The following is an 18,900-nucleotide window of genomic DNA, read 5'->3' as shown; positions in this document are numbered from 1 at the left end:
CTGGCCAGGGAGAGGAGCTGCAGAGAGGACTGGGTGACACTGGCCAGGGAGAGGTGCTGCAGAGAGGACTGGGTGACACTGGCCAGGGAGAGGAGCTGCAGAAAGGACTGGGCTGGACTGGCCAGGGAGAGGAGCTGCAGAGAGGAATGGGTGACACTGGCCAGGGAGAGGTGCTGCAGAGAGGACTGGGCTGGACTGGCCAGGGAGAGATGCTGCAGAGAGGACTGGGTGACACTGGCCAGGGAGAGGTGCTGCAGAGAGGACTGGGTGACACTGGCCAGGGAGAGGTGCTGCAGAGAGGACTGGGTGACACTGGCCAGGGAGAGGTGCTGCAGAGAGGACTGGGTGACACTGGCCAGGGAGAGGAGCTGCAGAGAGGACTGGGCTGGACTGGCCAGGGAGAGGTGCTGCAGAGACGACTGGGCGACACTGGCCAGGGAGAGGTGCTGCAGAGAGGACTGGGCGACACTGGCCAGGGAGAGGTGCTGCAGAGAGGACTGGGTGACACTGGCCAGGGAGAGGTGCTGCAGAGAGGGCTGGGCTGGACAGGGAGAGGTGCTGCAGAGAGGACTGGGCTGGACTGGCCAGGGAGAGGTGCTGCAGAGAGGACTGGGCGACACTGGCCAGGGAGAGGTGCTGCAGAGAGGACTGGGTGACACTGGCCAGGGAGAGGTGCTGCAGAGAGGAATGGGTGACACTGGCCAGGGAGAGGTGCTGCAGAGAGGACTGGGTGAAACTGGCCAGGGAGAGGTGCTGCAGAGAGGACTGGGTGACACTGGCCAGGGAGAGGTGCTGCAGAGAGGACTGGGTGACACTTGCCAGGGAGAGGAGCTGCAGAGAGGACTGGGTGACACTGGCCAGGGAGAGGTGCTGCAGAGAGGACTGGGTGACACTGGCCAGGGAGAGGTGCTGCAGAGAGGACTGGGTGACACTTGCCAGGGAGAGGAGCTGCAGAGAGGACTGGGTGACACTGGCCAGGGAGAGGAGCTGCAGAGAGGACTGGGTGACACTGGCCAGGGAGAGGTGCTGCAGAGAGGGCTGGGTGACACTGGCCAGGGAGAGGAGCTGCAGAGAGGACTGGGCTGGACTGGCCAGGGAGAGGAGCTGCAGAGAGGACTGGGTGACACTGGCCAGGGAGAGGTGCTGCAGAGAGGACTGGGCTGGACTGGCCAGGGAGAGGTGCTGCAGAGAGGACTGGGCGACACTGGCCAGGGAGAGGTGCTGCAGAGAGGACTGGGCTGGACTGGCCAGGGAGAGGTGCTGCATACAGGACTGGGTGACACTGGCCAGGGAGAGGTGCTGCAGAGAGGACTGGGTGACACTTGCCAGGGAGAGGAGCTGCAGAGAGGACTGGGTGACACTGGCCAGGGAGAGGTGCTGCAGAGAGGACTGGGTGACACTGGCCAGGGAGAGGTGCTGCAGAGAGGACTGGGTGACACTTGCCAGGGAGAGGAGCTGCAGAGAGGACTGGGTGACACTGGCCAGGGAGAGGTGCTGCAGAGAGGACTGGGTGACACTGGCCAGGAAGAGGTGCTGCAGAGAGGACTGGGTGACACTTGCCAGGGAGAGGAGCTGCAGAGAGGACTGGGTGACACTGGCCAGGGAGAGGAGCTGCAGAGAGGACTGGGTGACACTGGCCAGGGAGAGGTGCTGCAGAGAGGGCTGGGTGACACTTGCCAGGGAGAGGAGCTGCAGAGAGGACTGGGTGACACTGGCCAGGGAGAGGTGCTGCAGAGAGGACTGGGTGACACTGGCCAGGGAGAGGTGCTGCAGAGAGGACTGGGTGACACTGGCCAGGGAGAGGAGCTGCAGAGAGGACTGGGCTGGACTGGCCAGGGAGAGGAGCTGCAGAGAGGACTGGGTGACACTGGCCAGGGAGAGGTGCTGCAGAGAGGACTGGGCTGGACTGGCCAGGGAGAGGTGCTGCAGAGAGGACTGGGCGACACTGGCCAGGGAGAGGTGCTGCAGAGAGGACTGGGCTGGACTGGCCAGGGAGAGGTGCTGCATACAGGACTGGGTGACACTGGCCAGGGAGAGGTGCTGCAGAGAGGACTGGGTGACACTTGCCAGGGAGAGGAGCTGCAGAGAGGACTGTTTGACACTGGCCAGGGAGAGGTGCTGCAGAGAGGACTGGGTGACACTGGCCAGGGAGAGGTGCTGCAGAGAGGGCTGGGTGACACTTGCCAGGGAGAGGAGCTGCAGAGAGGACTGGGTGACACTGGCCAGGGAGAGGAGCTGCAGAGAGCACTGGGTAACACTGGCCAGGGAGAGGAGCTGCAGAGAGGACTGGGCGACACTGGCCAGGGAGAGGTGCTGCAGAAAGGACTGGGCTGGACTGGCCAGGGAGAGGTGCTGCAGAGAGGACTGGGTGACACTGGCCAGGGAGTGGTGCTGCAGAGAGGGCTGGACTGGCCAGGGAGAGGTGCTGCAGAGAGGACTGGGCGACACTGGCCAGGGAGTGGTGCTGCAGAGAGGGCTGGACTGGCCAGGGAGAGGTGCTGCAGAGAGGACTGGGTGACACTGGCCAGGGAGAGGTGCTGCAGAGAGGGCTGGGTGACACTGGGCAGGGAGAGGTGCTGCAGAGAGGACTGGGCTGGACTGGCCAGGGAGAGGTGCTGCAGAGAGTACTGGGTGACACTGGCCAGGAAGAGGTGCACCAGAGAGGACTGGGTGACACTGGCCAGGGAGAGGTGCTGCAGATAGGACTGGGTGACACTTGCCAGGGAGAGGAGCTACAGAGAGGACTGGGTGACACTGGCCAGGGAGAGGTGCTGCAGAGAGGACTGGGTGACACTGGCCAGGGAGAGGTGCTGCAGAGAGGACTGGGTGACACTTGCCAGGGAGAGGAGCTGCAGAGAGGACTGGGTGACACTGGCCACGGAGAGGTGCTGCAGAGAGGACTGGGTGACACTTGCCAGGGAGAGGAGCTGCAGAGAGGACTGGGTGACACTGGCCAGGGAGAGGTGCTGCAGAGAGGGCTGGGTGACACTTGCCAGGGAGAGGAGCTGCAGAGAGGACTGGGTGACACTGGCCAGGGAGAGGTGCTGCAGAGAGGACTGGGTGACACTGGCCAGGGAGAGGTGCTGCAGAGAGGACTGGGTGACACTGGCCAGGGAGAGGAGCTGCAGAGAGGACTGGGCTGGACTGGCCAGGGAGAGGAGCTGCAGAGAGGACTGGGTGACACTGGCCAGGGAGAGGTGCTGCAGAGAGGACTGGGCTGGACTGGCCAGGGAGAGGTGCTGCAGAGAGGACTGGGCGACACTGGCCAGGGAGAGGTGCTGCAGAGAGGACTGGGCTGGACTGGCCAGGGAGAGGTGCTGCATACAGGACTGGGTGACACTGGCCAGGGAGAGGTGCTGCAGAGAGGACTGGGTGACACTTGCCAGGGAGAGGAGCTGCAGAGAGGACTGGGTGACACTGGCCAGGGAGAGGTGCTGCAGAGAGGACTGGGTGACACTGGCCAGGGAGAGGTGCTGCAGAGAGGGCTGGGTGACACTTGCCAGGGAGAGGAGCTGCAGAGAGGACTGGGTGACACTGGCCAGGGAGAGGAGCTGCAGAGAGCACTGGGTAACACTGGCCAGGGAGAGGTGCTGCAGAGAGGACTGGGCTGGACTGGCCAGGGAGAGGTGCTGCAGAGAGGACTGGGTGACACTGGCCAGGGAGTGGTGCTGCAGAGAGGGCTGGACTGGCCAGGGAGAGGTGCTGCAGAGAGGACTGGGCTGGACTGGCCAGGGAGAGGTGCTGCAGAGAGGACTGGGTGACACTGGCCAGGGAGAGGTGCTGCAGAGAGGGCTGGGTGACACTGGGCAGGGAGAGGTGCTGCAGAGAGGACTGGGCTGGACTGGCCAGGGAAAGGTGCTGCAGAGAGGACTGGGTGACACTGGGCAGGGAGAGGTGCTGCAGAGAGGACTGGGCTGGACTGGCCAGGGAGAGGAGCTGCAGAGAGGACTGGGTGACACTGGCCAGGGAGAGGTGCTGCAGAGAGGACTGGCCAGGGAGAGGTGCTGCAGAGAGGACTGGGTGACACTGGCCAGGGAGAGGTGCTGCAGAGAGGGCTGGGTGACACTGGGCAGGGAGAGGTGCTGCAGAGAGGACTGGGCTGGACTGGCCAGGGAAAGGTGCTGCAGAGAGGACTGGGTGACACTGGCCAGGGAGAGGTGCTGCAGAGAGGACTGGGTGACACTGGCCAGGGAGAGGTGCTGCAGAAAGGACTGGGTGACACTGGCCAGGGAGGGGTGCTGCAGAGAGGACTGGGCGACACTGTGCAGGGGGGGGGGGTGCTGCAGAGAGGACTGGGCTGGACTGGCCAGGGAGAGGTGCTGCAGAGAGGACTGGGTGACACTGGCCAGGGAAAGGTGCTGCAGAGAGGGCTGGGTGACACTGGGCAGGGAGAGGTGCTGCAGAGAGGACTGGGCTGGACTGGCCAGGGAGAGGTGCTGCAGAGAGGACTGGGCGACACTGGCCAGGGAAAGGTGCTGCAGAGAGGGCTGGGTGACACTGGCCAGGGAGAGGAGCTGCAGAGAGGACTGGGTGACACTGGCCAGGGAGAGGTGCTGCAGAGAGGACTGGGCTGGACTGGCCAGGGAGAGGTGCTGCAGAGAGGACTGGGCGACACTGGCCAGGGAGAGGTGCTGCAGAGAGGACTGGGCTGGACTGGCCAGGGAGAGGTGCTGCATACAGGACTGGGTGACACTGGCCAGGGAGAGGTGCTGCAGAGAGGACTGGGTGACACTTGCCAGGGAGAGGAGCTGCAGAGAGGACTGGGTGACACTGGCCAGGGAGAGGTGCTGCAGAGAGGACTGGGCGGCACTGGCCAGGGAGAGGTGCTGCAGAGAGGACTGGGCGACACTGGGCAGGGAGAGGTGCTGCAGAGAGGACTGGGCGACACTGGCCAGGAAGAGGTGCAGCAGAGAGGACTGGGTGACACTGGCCAGGGAGAGGTGCTGCAGAGAGGACTGGGCTGGGCTGGCCAGGGAGAGGTGCTGCAGAGAGGACTGGGCGACACTGGCCAGGGAGAGGAGCTGCAGAGAGGACTGGGTGACACTGGCCAGGGAGAGGTGCTGCAGAGAGGACAGGGCGACACTGGCCAGGGAGAGGTGCTGCAGAGAGGACTGGGCGACACTGGGCAGTGAGAGGTGCTGCAGAGAGGACTGGGCGACACTGGGCAGTGAGAGGTGCTGCAGAGAGGACTGGGTTGGACTGGCCAGGGAGAGGTGCTGCAGAGAGGAATGGGCGACACTGGCCAGGGAGAGGTGCTGCAGAGAGGAATGGGTGACACTGGCCAGGGAGAGGTGCTGCAGAGAGGACTGGGTGAAACTGGCCAGGGAGAGGTGCTGCAGAGAGGACTGGGTGACACTTGCCAGGGAGAGGAGCTGCAGAGAGGACTGGGTGACACTGGCCAGGGAGAGGTGCTGCAGAGAGGACTGGGTGACACTGGCCAGGGAGAGGTGCTGCAGAGAGGACTGGGTGACACTTGCCAGGGAGAGGAGCTGCAGAGAGGACTGGGTGACACTGGCCAGGGAGAGGAGCTGCAGAGAGGACTGGGTGACACTGGCCAGGGAGAGGTGCTGCAGAGAGGGCTGGGTGACACTGGCCAGGGAGAGGAGCTGCAGAGAGGACTGGGCTGGACTGGCCAGGGAGAGGAGCTGCAGAGAGGACTGGGTGACACTGGCCAGGGAGAGGTGCTGCAGAGAGGGCTGGGTGACACTTGCCAGGGAGAGGAGCTGCAGAGAGGACTGGGTGACACTGGCCAGGGAGAGGTGCTGCAGAGAGGACTGGGTGACACTGGCCAGGGAGAGGTGCTGCAGAGAGGACTGGGTGACACTGGCCAGGGAGAGGAGCTGCAGAGAGGACTGGGCTGGACTGGCCAGGGAGAGGAGCTGCAGAGAGGACTGGGTGACACTGGCCAGGGAGAGGTGCTGCAGAGAGGACTGGGCTGGACTGGCCAGGGAGAGGTGCTGCAGAGAGGACTGGGCGACACTGGCCAGGGAGAGGTGCTGCAGAGAGGACTGGGCTGGACTGGCCAGGGAGAGGTGCTGCATACAGGACTGGGTGACACTGGCTAGGGAGAGGTGCTGCAGAGAGGACTGGGTGACACTTGCCAGGGAGAGGAGCTGCAGAGAGGACTGGGTGACACTGGCCAGGGAGAGGTGCTGCAGAGAGGACTGGGTGACACTGGCCAGGGAGAGGTGCTGCAGAGAGGGCTGGGTGACACTTGCCAGGGAGAGGAGCTGCAGAGAGGACTGGGTGACACTGGCCAGGGAGAGGAGCTGCAGAGAGCACTGGGTAACACTGGCCAGGGAGAGGAGCTGCAGAGAGGACTGGGCGACACTGGCCAGGGAGAGGTGCTGCAGAAAGGACTGGGCTGGACTGGCCAGGGAGAGGTGCTGCAGAGAGGACTGGGTGACACTGGCCAGGGAGTGGTGCTGCAGAGAGGGCTGGACTGGCCAGGGAGAGGTGCTGCAGAGAGGACTGGGCTGGACTGGCCAGGGAGAGGTGCTGCAGAGAGGACTGGGTGACACTGGCCAGGGAGAGGTGCTGCAGAGAGGGCTGGGTGACACTGGGCAGGGAGAGGTGCTGCAGAGAGGACTGGGCTGGACTGGCCAGGGAGAGGTGCTGCAGAGAGGACTGGGTGACACTGGCCAGGGAGAGGTGCTGCAGAGAGGACTGGGCTGGACTGGCCAGGGAGAGGTGCTGCAGAGAGGACTGGGTGACACTGGCCAGGGAGAGGAGCTGCAGAGAGGGCTGGGTGACACTGGCCAGGGAGAGGTGCTGCAGAGAGGACTGGGTGACACTGGCCAGGGAGAGGAGCTGCAGAGAGGACTGGGTGACACTGGCCAGGGAGAGGTGCTGCAGAGAGGACTGGGCGGCACTGGCCAGGGAGAGGTGCTGCAGAGAGGACTGGGCGATACTGGGCAGGGAGAGGTGCTGCAGAGAGGACTGGGCGACACTGGCCAGGAAGAGGTGCACCAGAGAGGACTGGGTGACACTGGCCAGGGAGAGGTGCTGCAGAAAGGACTGGGCTGGACTGGCCAGGGAGAGGTGCTGCAGAGAGGACTGGGTGACACTGGCCAGGGAGAGGAGCTGCAGAGAGGACTGGGTGACACTGGCCAGGGAGAGGTGCTGCAGAGAGGACAGGGCGACACTGGCCAGGGAGAGGTGCTGCAGAGAGGACAGGGCGACACTGGCCAGGGAGAGGAGCTGCAGAGAGGACTGGGCGACACTGGGCAGTGAGAGGTGCTGCAGAGAGGACTGGGTTGGACTAGCCAGGGAGAGGTGCTGCAGAGAGGACTGGGTGACACTGGGCAGTGAGAGGTGCTGCAGAGAGGACTGGGTTGGACTAGCCAGGGAGAGGTGCTGCAGAGAGGACTGGGTGACACTGGCCAGGGAGAGGAGCTGCAGAGAGGACTGGGTGACACTGGCCAGGGAGAGGTGCTGCAGAGAGGACTGTGTGACACTGGCCAGGGAGAGGAGCTGCAGAGAGGACTGGGTGACACTGGCCAGGGAGAGGTGCTGCAGAGAGGACTGGGCGACACTGGCCAGGGAGAGGTGCTGCAGAGAGGAATGGGTGACACTGGCCAGGGAGAGGTGCTGCACAGAGGACTGGGCGACACTGGCCAGGGAGAGGTGCTGCAGAGAGGACTGGGCGACACTGGCCAGGGAGAGGAGCTGCAGAGAGGACTGGGTTGGACTGGCCAGGGAGAGGAGCTGCAGAGAGGACTGGGTGACACTGGCCAGGGAGAGGTGCTGCAGAGAGGTCTGGGCTGGACTGGTCAGGGAGAGGAGCTGCACAGAGGACTGGGCGACACTGGCCAGGGAGAGGTGCTGCAGAGAGGACTGGGTGACACTGGCCAGGGAGAGGTGCTGCAGAGAGGACTGGGCTGGACTGGCCAGGGAGAGAAGCTGCAGAGAGGACTGGGTGACACTGGCCAGGGAGAGGAGCTGCAGAGAGGACTGGGCTGGACTGGCCAGGGAGAGGTGCTGCAGAGAGGAATGGGCGACACTGGCCAGGGAGAGGAGCTGCAGAGAGGACTGGGTGACACTGGCCAGGGAGAGGTACTGCAGAGAGGACTGGGCTGGACTGGCCAGGGAGAGGAGCTGCAGAGAGGACTGGGTGACACTGGCCAGGGAGAGGTGCTGCAGAGAGGACTGGGCGACACTGGCCAGGGAGAGGTGCTGCAGAGAGGACTGGGTGACACTGGCCAGGGAGAGGTGCTGCAGAGAGGGCTGGGTGACACTTGCCAGGGAGAGGAGCTGCAGAGAGGACTGGGTGACACTGGCCAGGGAGAGGAGCTGCAGAGAGCACTGGGTAACACTGGCCAGGGAGAGGAGCTGCAGAGAGGACTGGGCAGGACTGGCCAGGGAGAGGTGCTGCAGAAAGGACTGGGCTGGACTGGCCAGGGAGAGGTGCTGCAGAGAGGACTGGGTGACACTGGCCAGGGAGAGGTGCTGCAGAGAGGACTGGGTGACACTGGCCAGGGAGTGGTGCTGCAGAGAGGGCTGGACTGGCCAGGGAGAGGTGCTGCAGAGAGGACTGGGCTGGACTGGCCAGGGAGAGGTGCTGCAGAGAGGACTGGGTGACACTGGCCAGGGAGAGGTGCTGCAGAGAGGGCTGGGTGACACTGGGCAGGGAGAGGTGCTGCAGAGAGGACTGGGCTGGACTGGCCAGGGAGAGGTGCTGCAGAGAGTACTGGGTGACACTGGCCAGGGAGAGGTGCTGCAGAGAGGACTGGGCGGCACTGGCCAGGGAGAGGTGCTGCAGAGAGGACTGGGCGATACTGGGCAGGGAGAGGTGCTGCAGAGAGGACTGGGCGACACTGGCCAGGAAGAGGTGCACCAGAGAGGACTGGGTGACACTGGCCAGGGAGAGGTGCTGCAGAGAGGACTGGGTGACACTGGCCAGGGAGAGGTGCTGCAGAGAGGACTGGGCTGGGCTGGCCAGGGAGAGGTGCTGCAGAGAGGACTGGGCGACACTGGCCAGGGAGAGGTGCTGCAGAGAGGACTGGGTGACACTGGCCAGGGAGAGGAGCTGCAGAGAGGACTGGGTGATACTGGCCAGGGAGAGGAGCTGCAGAGAGGACTGGGCGACACTGGCCAGGGAGAGGAGCTGCAGAGAGGACTGGGTGACACTGGCCAGGGAGAGGTGCTGCAGAGAGGACTGGGTGACACTGGCCAGGGAGAGGTGCTGCAGAGAGGACTGGGCTGGGCTGGCCAGGGAGAGGTGCTGCAGAGAGGACTGGGCGACACTGGCCAGGGAGAGGTGCTGCAGAGAGGACTGGGTGACACTGGCCAGGGAGAGGTGCTGCAGAGAGGACTGGGCGACACTGGCCAGGGAGAGGAGCTGCAGAGAGGACTGGGTGACACTGGCCAGGGAGAGGTGCTGCAGAGAGGACAGGGCGACACTGGCCAGGGAGAGGTGCTGCAGAGAGGACTGGGTGACACTGGCCAGGGAGAGGAGCTGCAGAGAGGACTGGGTGACACTGGCCAGGGAGAGGTGCTGCAGAGAGGACTGGGTGACACTGGCCAGGGAGAGGTGCTGCAGAGAGGACTGGGTGACACTGGCCAGGGAGTGGTGCTGCAGAGAGGACTGGGCTGGACTGGCCAGGGAGAGGTGCTGCAGAGAGGACTGGGCGACACTGGGCAGTGAGAGGTGCTGCAGAGAGGACTGGGTTGGACTAGCCAGGGAGAGGTGCTGCAGAGAGGACTGGGCGATACTGGGCAGGGAGAGGTGCTGCAGAGAGGACTGGGTGACACTGGCCAGGGAGAGGTGCTGCAGAGAGGACTGGGCTGGACTGGCCAGGGAGAGGTGCTGCAGAGAGGACTGGGTGACACTGGCCAGGGAGAGGTGCTGCAGAGAGGACTGGGTGACACTGGCCAGGGAGAGGAGCTGCAGAGAGGACTGGGTGACACTGGCCAGGGAGAGGTGCTGCAGAGAGGACTGGGCGACACTGGGCAGTGAGAGGTGCTGCAGAGAGGACTGGGTTGGACTAGCCAGGGAGAGGTGCTGCAGAGAGGACTGGGTGACACTGGCCAGGGAGAGGAGCTGCAGAGAGGACTGGGTGACACTGGCCAGGGAGAGGTGCTGCAGAGAGGACTGTGTGACACTGGCCAGGGAGAGGAGCTGCAGAGAGGACTGGGTGACACTGGCCAGGGAGAGGTGCTGCAGAGAGGACTGGGTGACACTGGCCAGGGAGAGGTGCTGCAGAGAGGACTGGGTGACACTGGCCAGGGAGAGGAGCTGCAGAGAGGAATGGGTGACACTGGCCAGGGAGAGGTGCTGCACAGAGGACTGGGCGACACTGGCCAGGGAGAGGTGCTGCAGAGAGGACTGGGCGACACTGGCCAGGGAGAGGTGCTGCAGAGAGGAATGGGTGACACTGGCCAGGGAGAGGTGCTGCACAGAGGACTGGGCGACACTGGCCAGGGAGAGGTGCTGCAGAGAGGACTGGGCGACACTGGCCAGGGAGAGGAGCTGCAGAGAGGACTGGGTTGGACTGGCCAGGGAGAGGAGCTGCAGAGAGGACTGGGTGACACTGGCCAGGGAGAGGTGCTGCAGAGAGGTCTGGGCTGGACTGGTCAGGGAGAGGAGCTGCACAGAGGACTGGGCGACACTGGCCAGGGAGAGGTGCTGCAGAGAGGACTGGGTGACACTGGCCAGGGAGAGGTGCTGCAGAGAGGACTGGGCTGGACTGGCCAGGGAGAGAAGCTGCAGAGAGGACTGGGTGACACTGGCCAGGGAGAGGAGCTGCAGAGAGGACTGGGCTGGACTGGCCAGGGAGAGGTGCTGCAGAGAGGACTGGGCGACACTGGCCAGGGAGAGGAGCTGCAGAGAGGACTGGGTGACACTGGCCAGGGAGAGGTACTGCAGAGAGGACTGGGCTGGACTGGCCCGGGAGAGGAGCTGCAGAGAGGACTGGGTGACACTGGCCAGGGAGAGGTGCTGCAGAGAGGACTGGGTGACACTGGCCAGGGAGAGGTGCTGCAGAGAGGACTGGGCTGGGCTGGACAGGGAGAGGTGCTGCAGAGAGGACTGGGCTGGGCTGGCCAGGGAGAGGTGCTGCAGAGAGGACTGGGCGACACTGGCCAGTGAGAGGTGCTGCAGAGAGGACTGGGCTGGGCTGGACAGGGAGAGGTGCTGCAGAGAGGACTGGGCTGGGCTGGCCAGGGAGAGGTGCTGCAGAGAGGACTGGGCGACACTGGCCAGGGAGAGGTGCTGCAGAGAGGACTGGGCGACACTGGCCAGGGAGAGGTGCTGCAGAGAGGACTGGGCTGGGCTGGACAGGGAGAGGTGCTGCAGAGAGGACTGGGCTGGGCTGGACAGGGAGAGGTGCTGCAGAGAGGACTGGGCTGGACTGGCCAGGGAGAGGTGCTGCAGAGAGGACTGGGCTGGGCTGGACAGGGAGAGGTGCTGCAGAGAGGACTGGGCTGGGCTGGCCAGGGAGAGGTGCTGCAGAGAGGACTGGGTGACACTGGCCAGGGAGAGGTGCTGCAGAGAGGACTGGGCGACACTGGCCAGGGAGAGGTGCTGCAGAGAGGACTGGGTGACACTGGCCAGGGAGAGGTGCTGCAGAGAGGACTGGGTGACACTGGCCAGGGAGAGGTGCTGCAGAGAGGACTGGGTGACACTGGCCAGGGAGAGGTGCTGCAGAGAGGACTGGGCGACACTGGCCAGGGAGAGGTGCTGCAGAGAGGACTGGGGGACACTGGCCAGGGAGAGGTGCTGCAGAGAGGACTGGGCGACACTGGCCAGGGAGAGGTGCTGCAGAGAGGACTGGGTGACACTGGCCAGGGAGAGGTGCTGCAGAGAGGACTGGGGGACACTGGCCAGGTAGAGGTGCTGCAGAGAGGACTGGGTGACACTGGCCAGGGAGAGGAGCTGCAGAGAGGACTGGGTGACACTGGCCAGGGAGAGGTGCTGCAGAGAGGACTGGGTGACACTGGCCAGGGAGAGGTGCTGCAGAGAGGACTGTGTGACACTGGCCAGGGAGAGGAGCTGCAGAGAGGACTGGGCGACACTGGCCAGGGAGAGGAGCTGCAGAGAGGACTGGGTTGGACTGGCCAGGGAGAGGTGCTGCAGAGAGGACTGGGTGACACTGGCCAGGGAGAGGTGCTGCAGAGAGGACTGGGTGACACTGGCCAGGGAGAGGAGCTGCAGAGAGGACTGGGTGACACTGGGCAGGGAGAGGTGTGCCAGGCTTTTGGCATGACATTCAGGAAGACATGAGGCTGTAATTGCTGCCAGAGCTGCATCCGCAGAGTACAGATCAGAGGCCGGGATACTTCTGTACAGGCGATTTCTCATCTCCTTTATTTTTAACAAATGTGGCTAAAATCTTAAATAAACTTTTTTTATGGAGTGTTGTGTGCAGAATTCTGAGGAAAATAATGAGCTGAATCCATTTTGGAATACGGCTGTTTGTATAACAAGTGTGGGGAAGTGATGTGCTGTGTGAGTACTTTCCAGATGCACTGTGTGTAGCAATGTCAGGCCTGCTGTATATAGACTGGATCTGACCACACTCAGCTGAGCACTGTACAGACAGATGGGGCGGAGTCTCACCTCTTGGGCCACACTCAGCTGAGCACTGTACAGACACGTGGGCGGAGTCTTACCTCTTGGGCCACACTCAGCTGAGCACTGTACAGACACGTGGGGCGGAGTCTTACCTCTTGGGCCACACTCAGCTGAGCACTGTACAGACACATGGGGCGGAGTCTCACCTCTTGGGCCACACTCATCTGAGCACTGTACAGACACATGGGGCGGAGTCTTACCTCTTGGGTCACACTCAGCTGAGCACTGTACAGACACATGGGGCGGAGTCTCACCTCTTGGACCACACTCAGCTGAGCACTGTACAGACACGTGGGGCGGAGTCTCACCTCTTGGGCCACACTCAGCTGAGCACTGTACAGACACGTGGGGCGGAGTCTCACCTCTTGGGCCACACTCAGCTGAGCACTGTACAGACACATGGGGCGGAGTCTCACCTCTTGGGCCACACTCATCTGAGCACTGTACAGACACATGGGGCGGAGTCTTACCTCTTGGGTCACACTCAGCTGAGCACTGTACAGACACATGGGGCGGAGTCTCACCTCTTTTACCACACTCAGCTGAGCACTGTACAGACACATGGGGCGGAGTCTTACCTCTTGGGCCACACTCAGCTGAGCATTGTACAGACACGTGGGGCGGAGTCTCACCTCTTCAACCACACTCAGCTGAGCACTGTACAGACACATGGGGCGGAGTCTCACCTCTTGGGCCACACTCAGCTGAGCACTGTACAGACACATGGGGCGGAGTCTTACCTCTTGGGCCACACTCATCTGAGCACTGTACAGACACATGGGGCGGAGTCTTACCTCTTGGGCCACACTCAGGTGAGCACTGTACAGACACATGGGGCGGAGTCTTACCTCTTGGGCCACACTCAGCTGAGCACTGTACAGACACATGGGGCGGAGTCTTACCTCTTGGGCCACACTCAGGTGAGCACTGTACAGACACATGGGGCGGAGTCTTACCTCTTGGGCCACACTCATCTGAGCACTGTACAGACACATGGGGCGGAGTCTTACCTCTTGGGCCACACTCAGCTGAGCACTGTACAGACACATGGGGCGGAGTCTTACCTCTTGGGCCACACTCAGCTGAGCACTGTACAGACAGATGGGGCAGAGTCTTACCTCTTGGGCCACACTCATCTGAGCACTGTACAGACACATGGGGCGGAGTCTTACCTCTTGGGCCACACTCAGGTGAGCACTGTACAGACACATGGGGCGGAGCCTCACCTCTTGGGCCACACTCAGCTGAGCACTGTACAGACACATGGGGCGGAGTCTTACCTCTTGGGCCACACTCAGCTGAGCACTGTACAGACACATGGGGCGGAGTCTCACCTCTTGGGCCACACTCATCTGAGCACTGTACAGACACATGGGGCGGAGTCTCACCTCTTGGGCTACTCTCAGCTGAGCACTGTACAGACACATGGGGCGGAGTCTCACCTCTTGGGCCACACTCAGCTGAGCACTGTACAGACACATGGGGCGGAGTCTCACCTCTTGGGCCACACTCATCTGAGCACTGTACAGACACATGGGGCGGAGTCTCACCTCTTGGGCCACACTCAGGTGAGCACTGTACAGACACATGGGGCGGAATCTTACCTCTTGTGCTTTTCCTTGATTCGGTGACACAGCTGTTGAAGATTGCACAGATCGAGGTTGCCTGGCCCTTTCCATGCTGGAACTCCTGGGGTTCAACCTGACGTTTGCCTTCATAGCTACTCTCTTCGTCCTCATCCAGGTAATATCCAGTGGGAGGGAAGCAATTGGCAGCGCTCCTAATCAGGCTGCAACTGAAATGATGTATTCATTTATTGTATTTATAATGCGCCAGCATATTACGCAGCGCTGGACATTAGTTTAGGTTACAGACAATATTTAGGGGTGACAAACAGCAATATGACAATACAGGAATACAAGAAAACCAGATCACACAGCACAGTATGAGTACAAGGTAATGCTTAGTCACTGGATGGAGCATGGAGATCACACAGCACAGTATGAGTACCAGGTAATGCTTAGTCACTGGATGGAGCATGGAGATCACACAGCACAGTATGAGTACAAGGTAATGCTTAGTCACTGGATGGAGCATGGAGATCACACAGCACAGTATGAGTACAAGGTAATGCTTAGTCACTGGATGGAGCATGGAGATCACACAGCACAGTATGAGTACCAGGTAATGCATAGTCACTGGATGGAGCATGGAGATCACACAGCACAGTATGAGTACAAGGTAATGCTTAGTCACTGGATGGGAGCATGGAGATCACACAGCACAGTATGAGTACCAGGTAATGCATAGTCACTGGATGGAGATTACACAGCACAGTATGAGTACCAGGTAATGCTTAGTCACTGGATGGAGCATGGAGATCACACAGCACAGTATGAGTACAAGGTAATGCTTAGTCACTGGAGGGGAGCATGGAGATCACACAGCACAGTATGAGTACAAGGTAATGCTTAGTCACTGGAGGGGAGCATGGAGATCACACAGCACAGTATGAGTACAAGGTAATGCTTAGTCACTGGATGGGAGCATGGAGATCACACAGCACAGTATGAGTACCAGGTAATGCTTAGTCACTGGATGGAGCATGGAGATCACACAGCACAGTATGAGTACAAGGTAATGCTTAGTCACTGGATGGAGCATGGAGATCACACAGCACAGTATGAGTACAAGGTAATGCTTAGTCACTGGATGGAGCATGGAGATCACACAGCACAGTATGAGTACAAGGTAATGCTTAGTCACTGGATGGGAGCATGGAGATCACACAGCACAGTATGAGTACCAGGTAATGCTTAGTCACTGGATGGAGCATGGAGATCACACAGCACAGTATGAGTACAAGGTAATGCTTAGTCACTGGAGGGGAGCATGGAGATCACACAGCACAGTATGAGTACAAGGTAATGCTTAGCCACTGGATGGGAGCATGGAGATCACACAGCACAGTATGAGTACAAGGTAATGCTTAGTCACTGGAGGGGAGCATGGAGATCACACAGCACAGTATGAGTACCAGGTAATGCTTAGTCACTGGATGGAGCATGGAGATCACACAGCACAGTATGAGTACAAGGTAATGCTTAGTCACTGGAGGGGAGCATGGAGATCACACAGCACAGTATGAGTACAAGGTAATGCTTAGCCACTGGATGGGAGCATGGAGATCACACAGCACAGTATGAGTACAAGGTAATGCTTAGTCACTGGAGGGGAGCATGGAGATCACACAGCACAGTATGAGTACCAGGTAATGCTTAGTCACTGGATGGAGCATGGAGATCACACAGCACAGTATGACTACAAGGTAATGCTTAGTCACTGGATGGAGCATGGAGATCACACAGCACAGTATGACTACAAGGTAATGCTTAGTCACTGGATGGGAGCATGGAGATCACACAGCACAGTATGAGTACAAGGTAATGCTTAGTCACTGGATGGGGCATGGAGATCACACAGCACAGTATGAGTACAAGGTAATGCTTAGTCACTGGATGGGGCATGGAGATCACACAGCAGAGTATGAGTACAAGGTAATGCTTAGTCACTGGATGGAGCATGGAGATCACACAGCACAGTATGAGTACAAGGTAATGCTTAGTCACTGGAGGGGAGCATGGAGATCACACAGCACAGTATGAGTACAAGGTAATGCTTAGTCACTGGATGGAGCATGGAGATCACACAGCACAGTATGAGTACAAGGTAATGCTCAGTCACTGGAGGGGAGCATGGAGATCATGCAGCACAGTATGAGTACAAGGTAATGCTTAGTCACTGGATGGGGCATGGAGATCACACAGCACAGTATGAGTACAAGGTAATGCTTAGTCACTGGATGGGAGCATGGAGATCACACAGCACAGTATGAGTACAAGGTAATGCTTAGTCACTGGATGGAGCATGGAGATCACACAGCACAGTATGAGTACAAGGTAATGCTCAGTCACTGGAGGGGAGCATGGAGATCATGCAGCACAGTATGAGTACAAGGTAATGCTTAGTCACTGGATGGGGCATGGAGATCACACAGCACAGTATGAGTACAAGGTAATGCTTAGTCACTGGATGGGAGCATGGAGATCACACAGCACAGTATGAGTACAAGGTAATGCTTAGTCACTGGAGGGGAGCATGGAGATCACACAGCACAGTATGAGTACAAGGTAATGCTTAGTCACTGGAGGGGAGCATGGAGATCACACAGCACAGTATGAGTACAAGGTAATGCTTAGTCACTGGATGGGAGCATGGAGATCACACAGCACAGTATGAGTACCAGGTAATGCTTAGTCACTGGATGGAGCATGGAGATCACACAGCACAGTATGAGTACAAGGTAATGCTTAGTCACTGGATGGAGCATGGAGATCACACAGCACAGTATGAGTACAAGGTAATGCTTAGTCACTGGATGGAGCATGGAGATCACACAGCACAGTATGAGTACAAGGTAATGCTTAGTCACTGGATGGAGCATGGAGATCACACAGCACAGTATGAGTACAAGGTAATGCTAAGTCACTGGAGGGGAGCATGGAGATCACACAGCACAGTATGAGTACAAGGTAATGCTTAGCCACTGGATGGGAGCATGGAGATCACACAGCACAGTATGAGTACAAGGTAATGCTTAGTCACTGGAGGGGAGCATGGAGATCACACAGCACAGTATGAGTACCAGGTAATGCTTAGTCACTGGATGGAGCATGGAGATCACACAGCACAGTATGAGTACAAGGTAATGCTTAGTCACTGGAGGGGAGCATGGAGATCACACAGCACAGTATGAGTACAAGGTAATGCTTAGCCACTGGATGGGAGCATGGAGATCACACAGCACAGTATGAGTACAAGGTAATGCTTAGTCACTGGAGGGGAGCATGGAGATCACACAGCACAGTATGAGTACCAGGTAATGCTTAGTCACTGGATGGAGCATGGAGATCACACAGCACAGTATGAGTACAAGGTAATGCTTAGTCACTGGATGCAGCATGGAGATCACACAGCACAGTATGAGTACAAGGTAATGCTTAGTCACTGGAGGGGAGCATGGAGATCACACAGCGCAGTATGAGTACAAGGTAATGCTTAGTCACTGGATGGAGCATGGAGATCACACAGCACAGTATGACTACAAGGTAATGCTTAGTCACTGGATGGAGCATGGAGATCACACAGCACAGTATGACTACAAGGTAATGCTTAGTCACTGGATGGGAGCATGGAGATCACACAGCACAGTATGAGTACAAGGTAATGCTTAGTCACTGGATGGGGCATGGAGATCACACAGCACAGTATGAGTACAAGGTAATGCTTAGTCACTGGATGGGGCATGGAGATCACACAGCAGAGTATGAGTACAAGGTAATGCTTAGTCACTGGATGGAGCATGGAGATCACACAGCACAGTATGAGTACAAGGTAATGCTTAGTCACTGGAGGGGAGCATGGAGATCACACAGCACAGTATGAGTACAAGGTAATGCTTAGTCACTGGATGGAGCATGGAGATCACACAGCACAGTATGAGTACAAGGTAATGCTCAGTCACTGGAGGGGAGCATGGAGATCATGCAGCACAGTATGAGTACAAGGTAATGCTTAGTCACTGGATGGGGCATGGAGATCACACAGCACAGTATGAGTACAAGGTAATGCTTAGTCACTGGATGGGAGCATGGAGATCACACAGCACAGTATGAGTACAAGGTAATGCTTAGTCACTGGATGGGAGCATGGAGATCACACAGCACAGTATGAGTACCAGGTAACGCTTAGTCACTGGATGGGGCATGGAGATTAGGCAAGTTAGGTTCACTCAGATACATACAGGTCCTTCTCAAAAAATTAGCATACTGTGATAAAGTTCATTATTTTCTGTAATGTACTGATAAACATTAGACTTTCATATATTTTAGATTCAAATACACACAACTGAAGTAGTTCAAGCCTTTTATTGTTTTAATATTGATGATTTTGGCATACATCTCATGAAAACCCAAAATTCCTATCTCAAAAAATTAGCATATTTCATCCGACCAATAAAAGAAAAGTGTTTTTAAAACAAAAAAGTCAACCTTCAAATAATTATGTTCAGTTATGCACTCAATACTTGGTCAGGAATCCTTTTGCAGAAATGACTGCTTCAATGCGGCGTGGCATGGAGGCAATCAGCCTGTGGCACTGCTCAGGTGTTATGGAGGCCCAGGATACTTCGATAGCGGCCTTAAGCTCATCCAGAGTGTTGGGTCTTGCGTCTCTCAACTTTCTCTTCACAATATCCCACAGATTCT

The 18,900-nt window shown here is 59.0% G+C and overlaps 1 protein-coding gene across 1 annotated transcript in view; it reads left to right on the top strand.

The window, feature by feature from the left end:
• CLCN6 (chloride voltage-gated channel 6) overlaps nt 1–18,900 on the top strand; it is a 282,298-nt gene that overhangs the window by 85,047 nt on the left and 178,351 nt on the right. Inside the window, exon 6 of the mRNA XM_068238749.1 lies at nt 14,211–14,317. Within this exon, the coding sequence (XP_068094850.1) occupies nt 14,211–14,317 (107 nt within the window). The remainder of the gene's footprint in view (nt 1–14,210; nt 14,318–18,900) is intronic.

The sequence above is a fragment of the Hyperolius riggenbachi genome, chromosome 6, assembly GCF_040937935.1.
Source record: "Hyperolius riggenbachi isolate aHypRig1 chromosome 6, aHypRig1.pri, whole genome shotgun sequence".
In the NCBI taxonomy this organism is placed as follows: domain Eukaryota; kingdom Metazoa; phylum Chordata; class Amphibia; order Anura; family Hyperoliidae; genus Hyperolius; species Hyperolius riggenbachi.
Note: the sequence above shows the minus strand (reverse complement) of the source record. Positions and strands in the feature narration are given on the sequence as shown.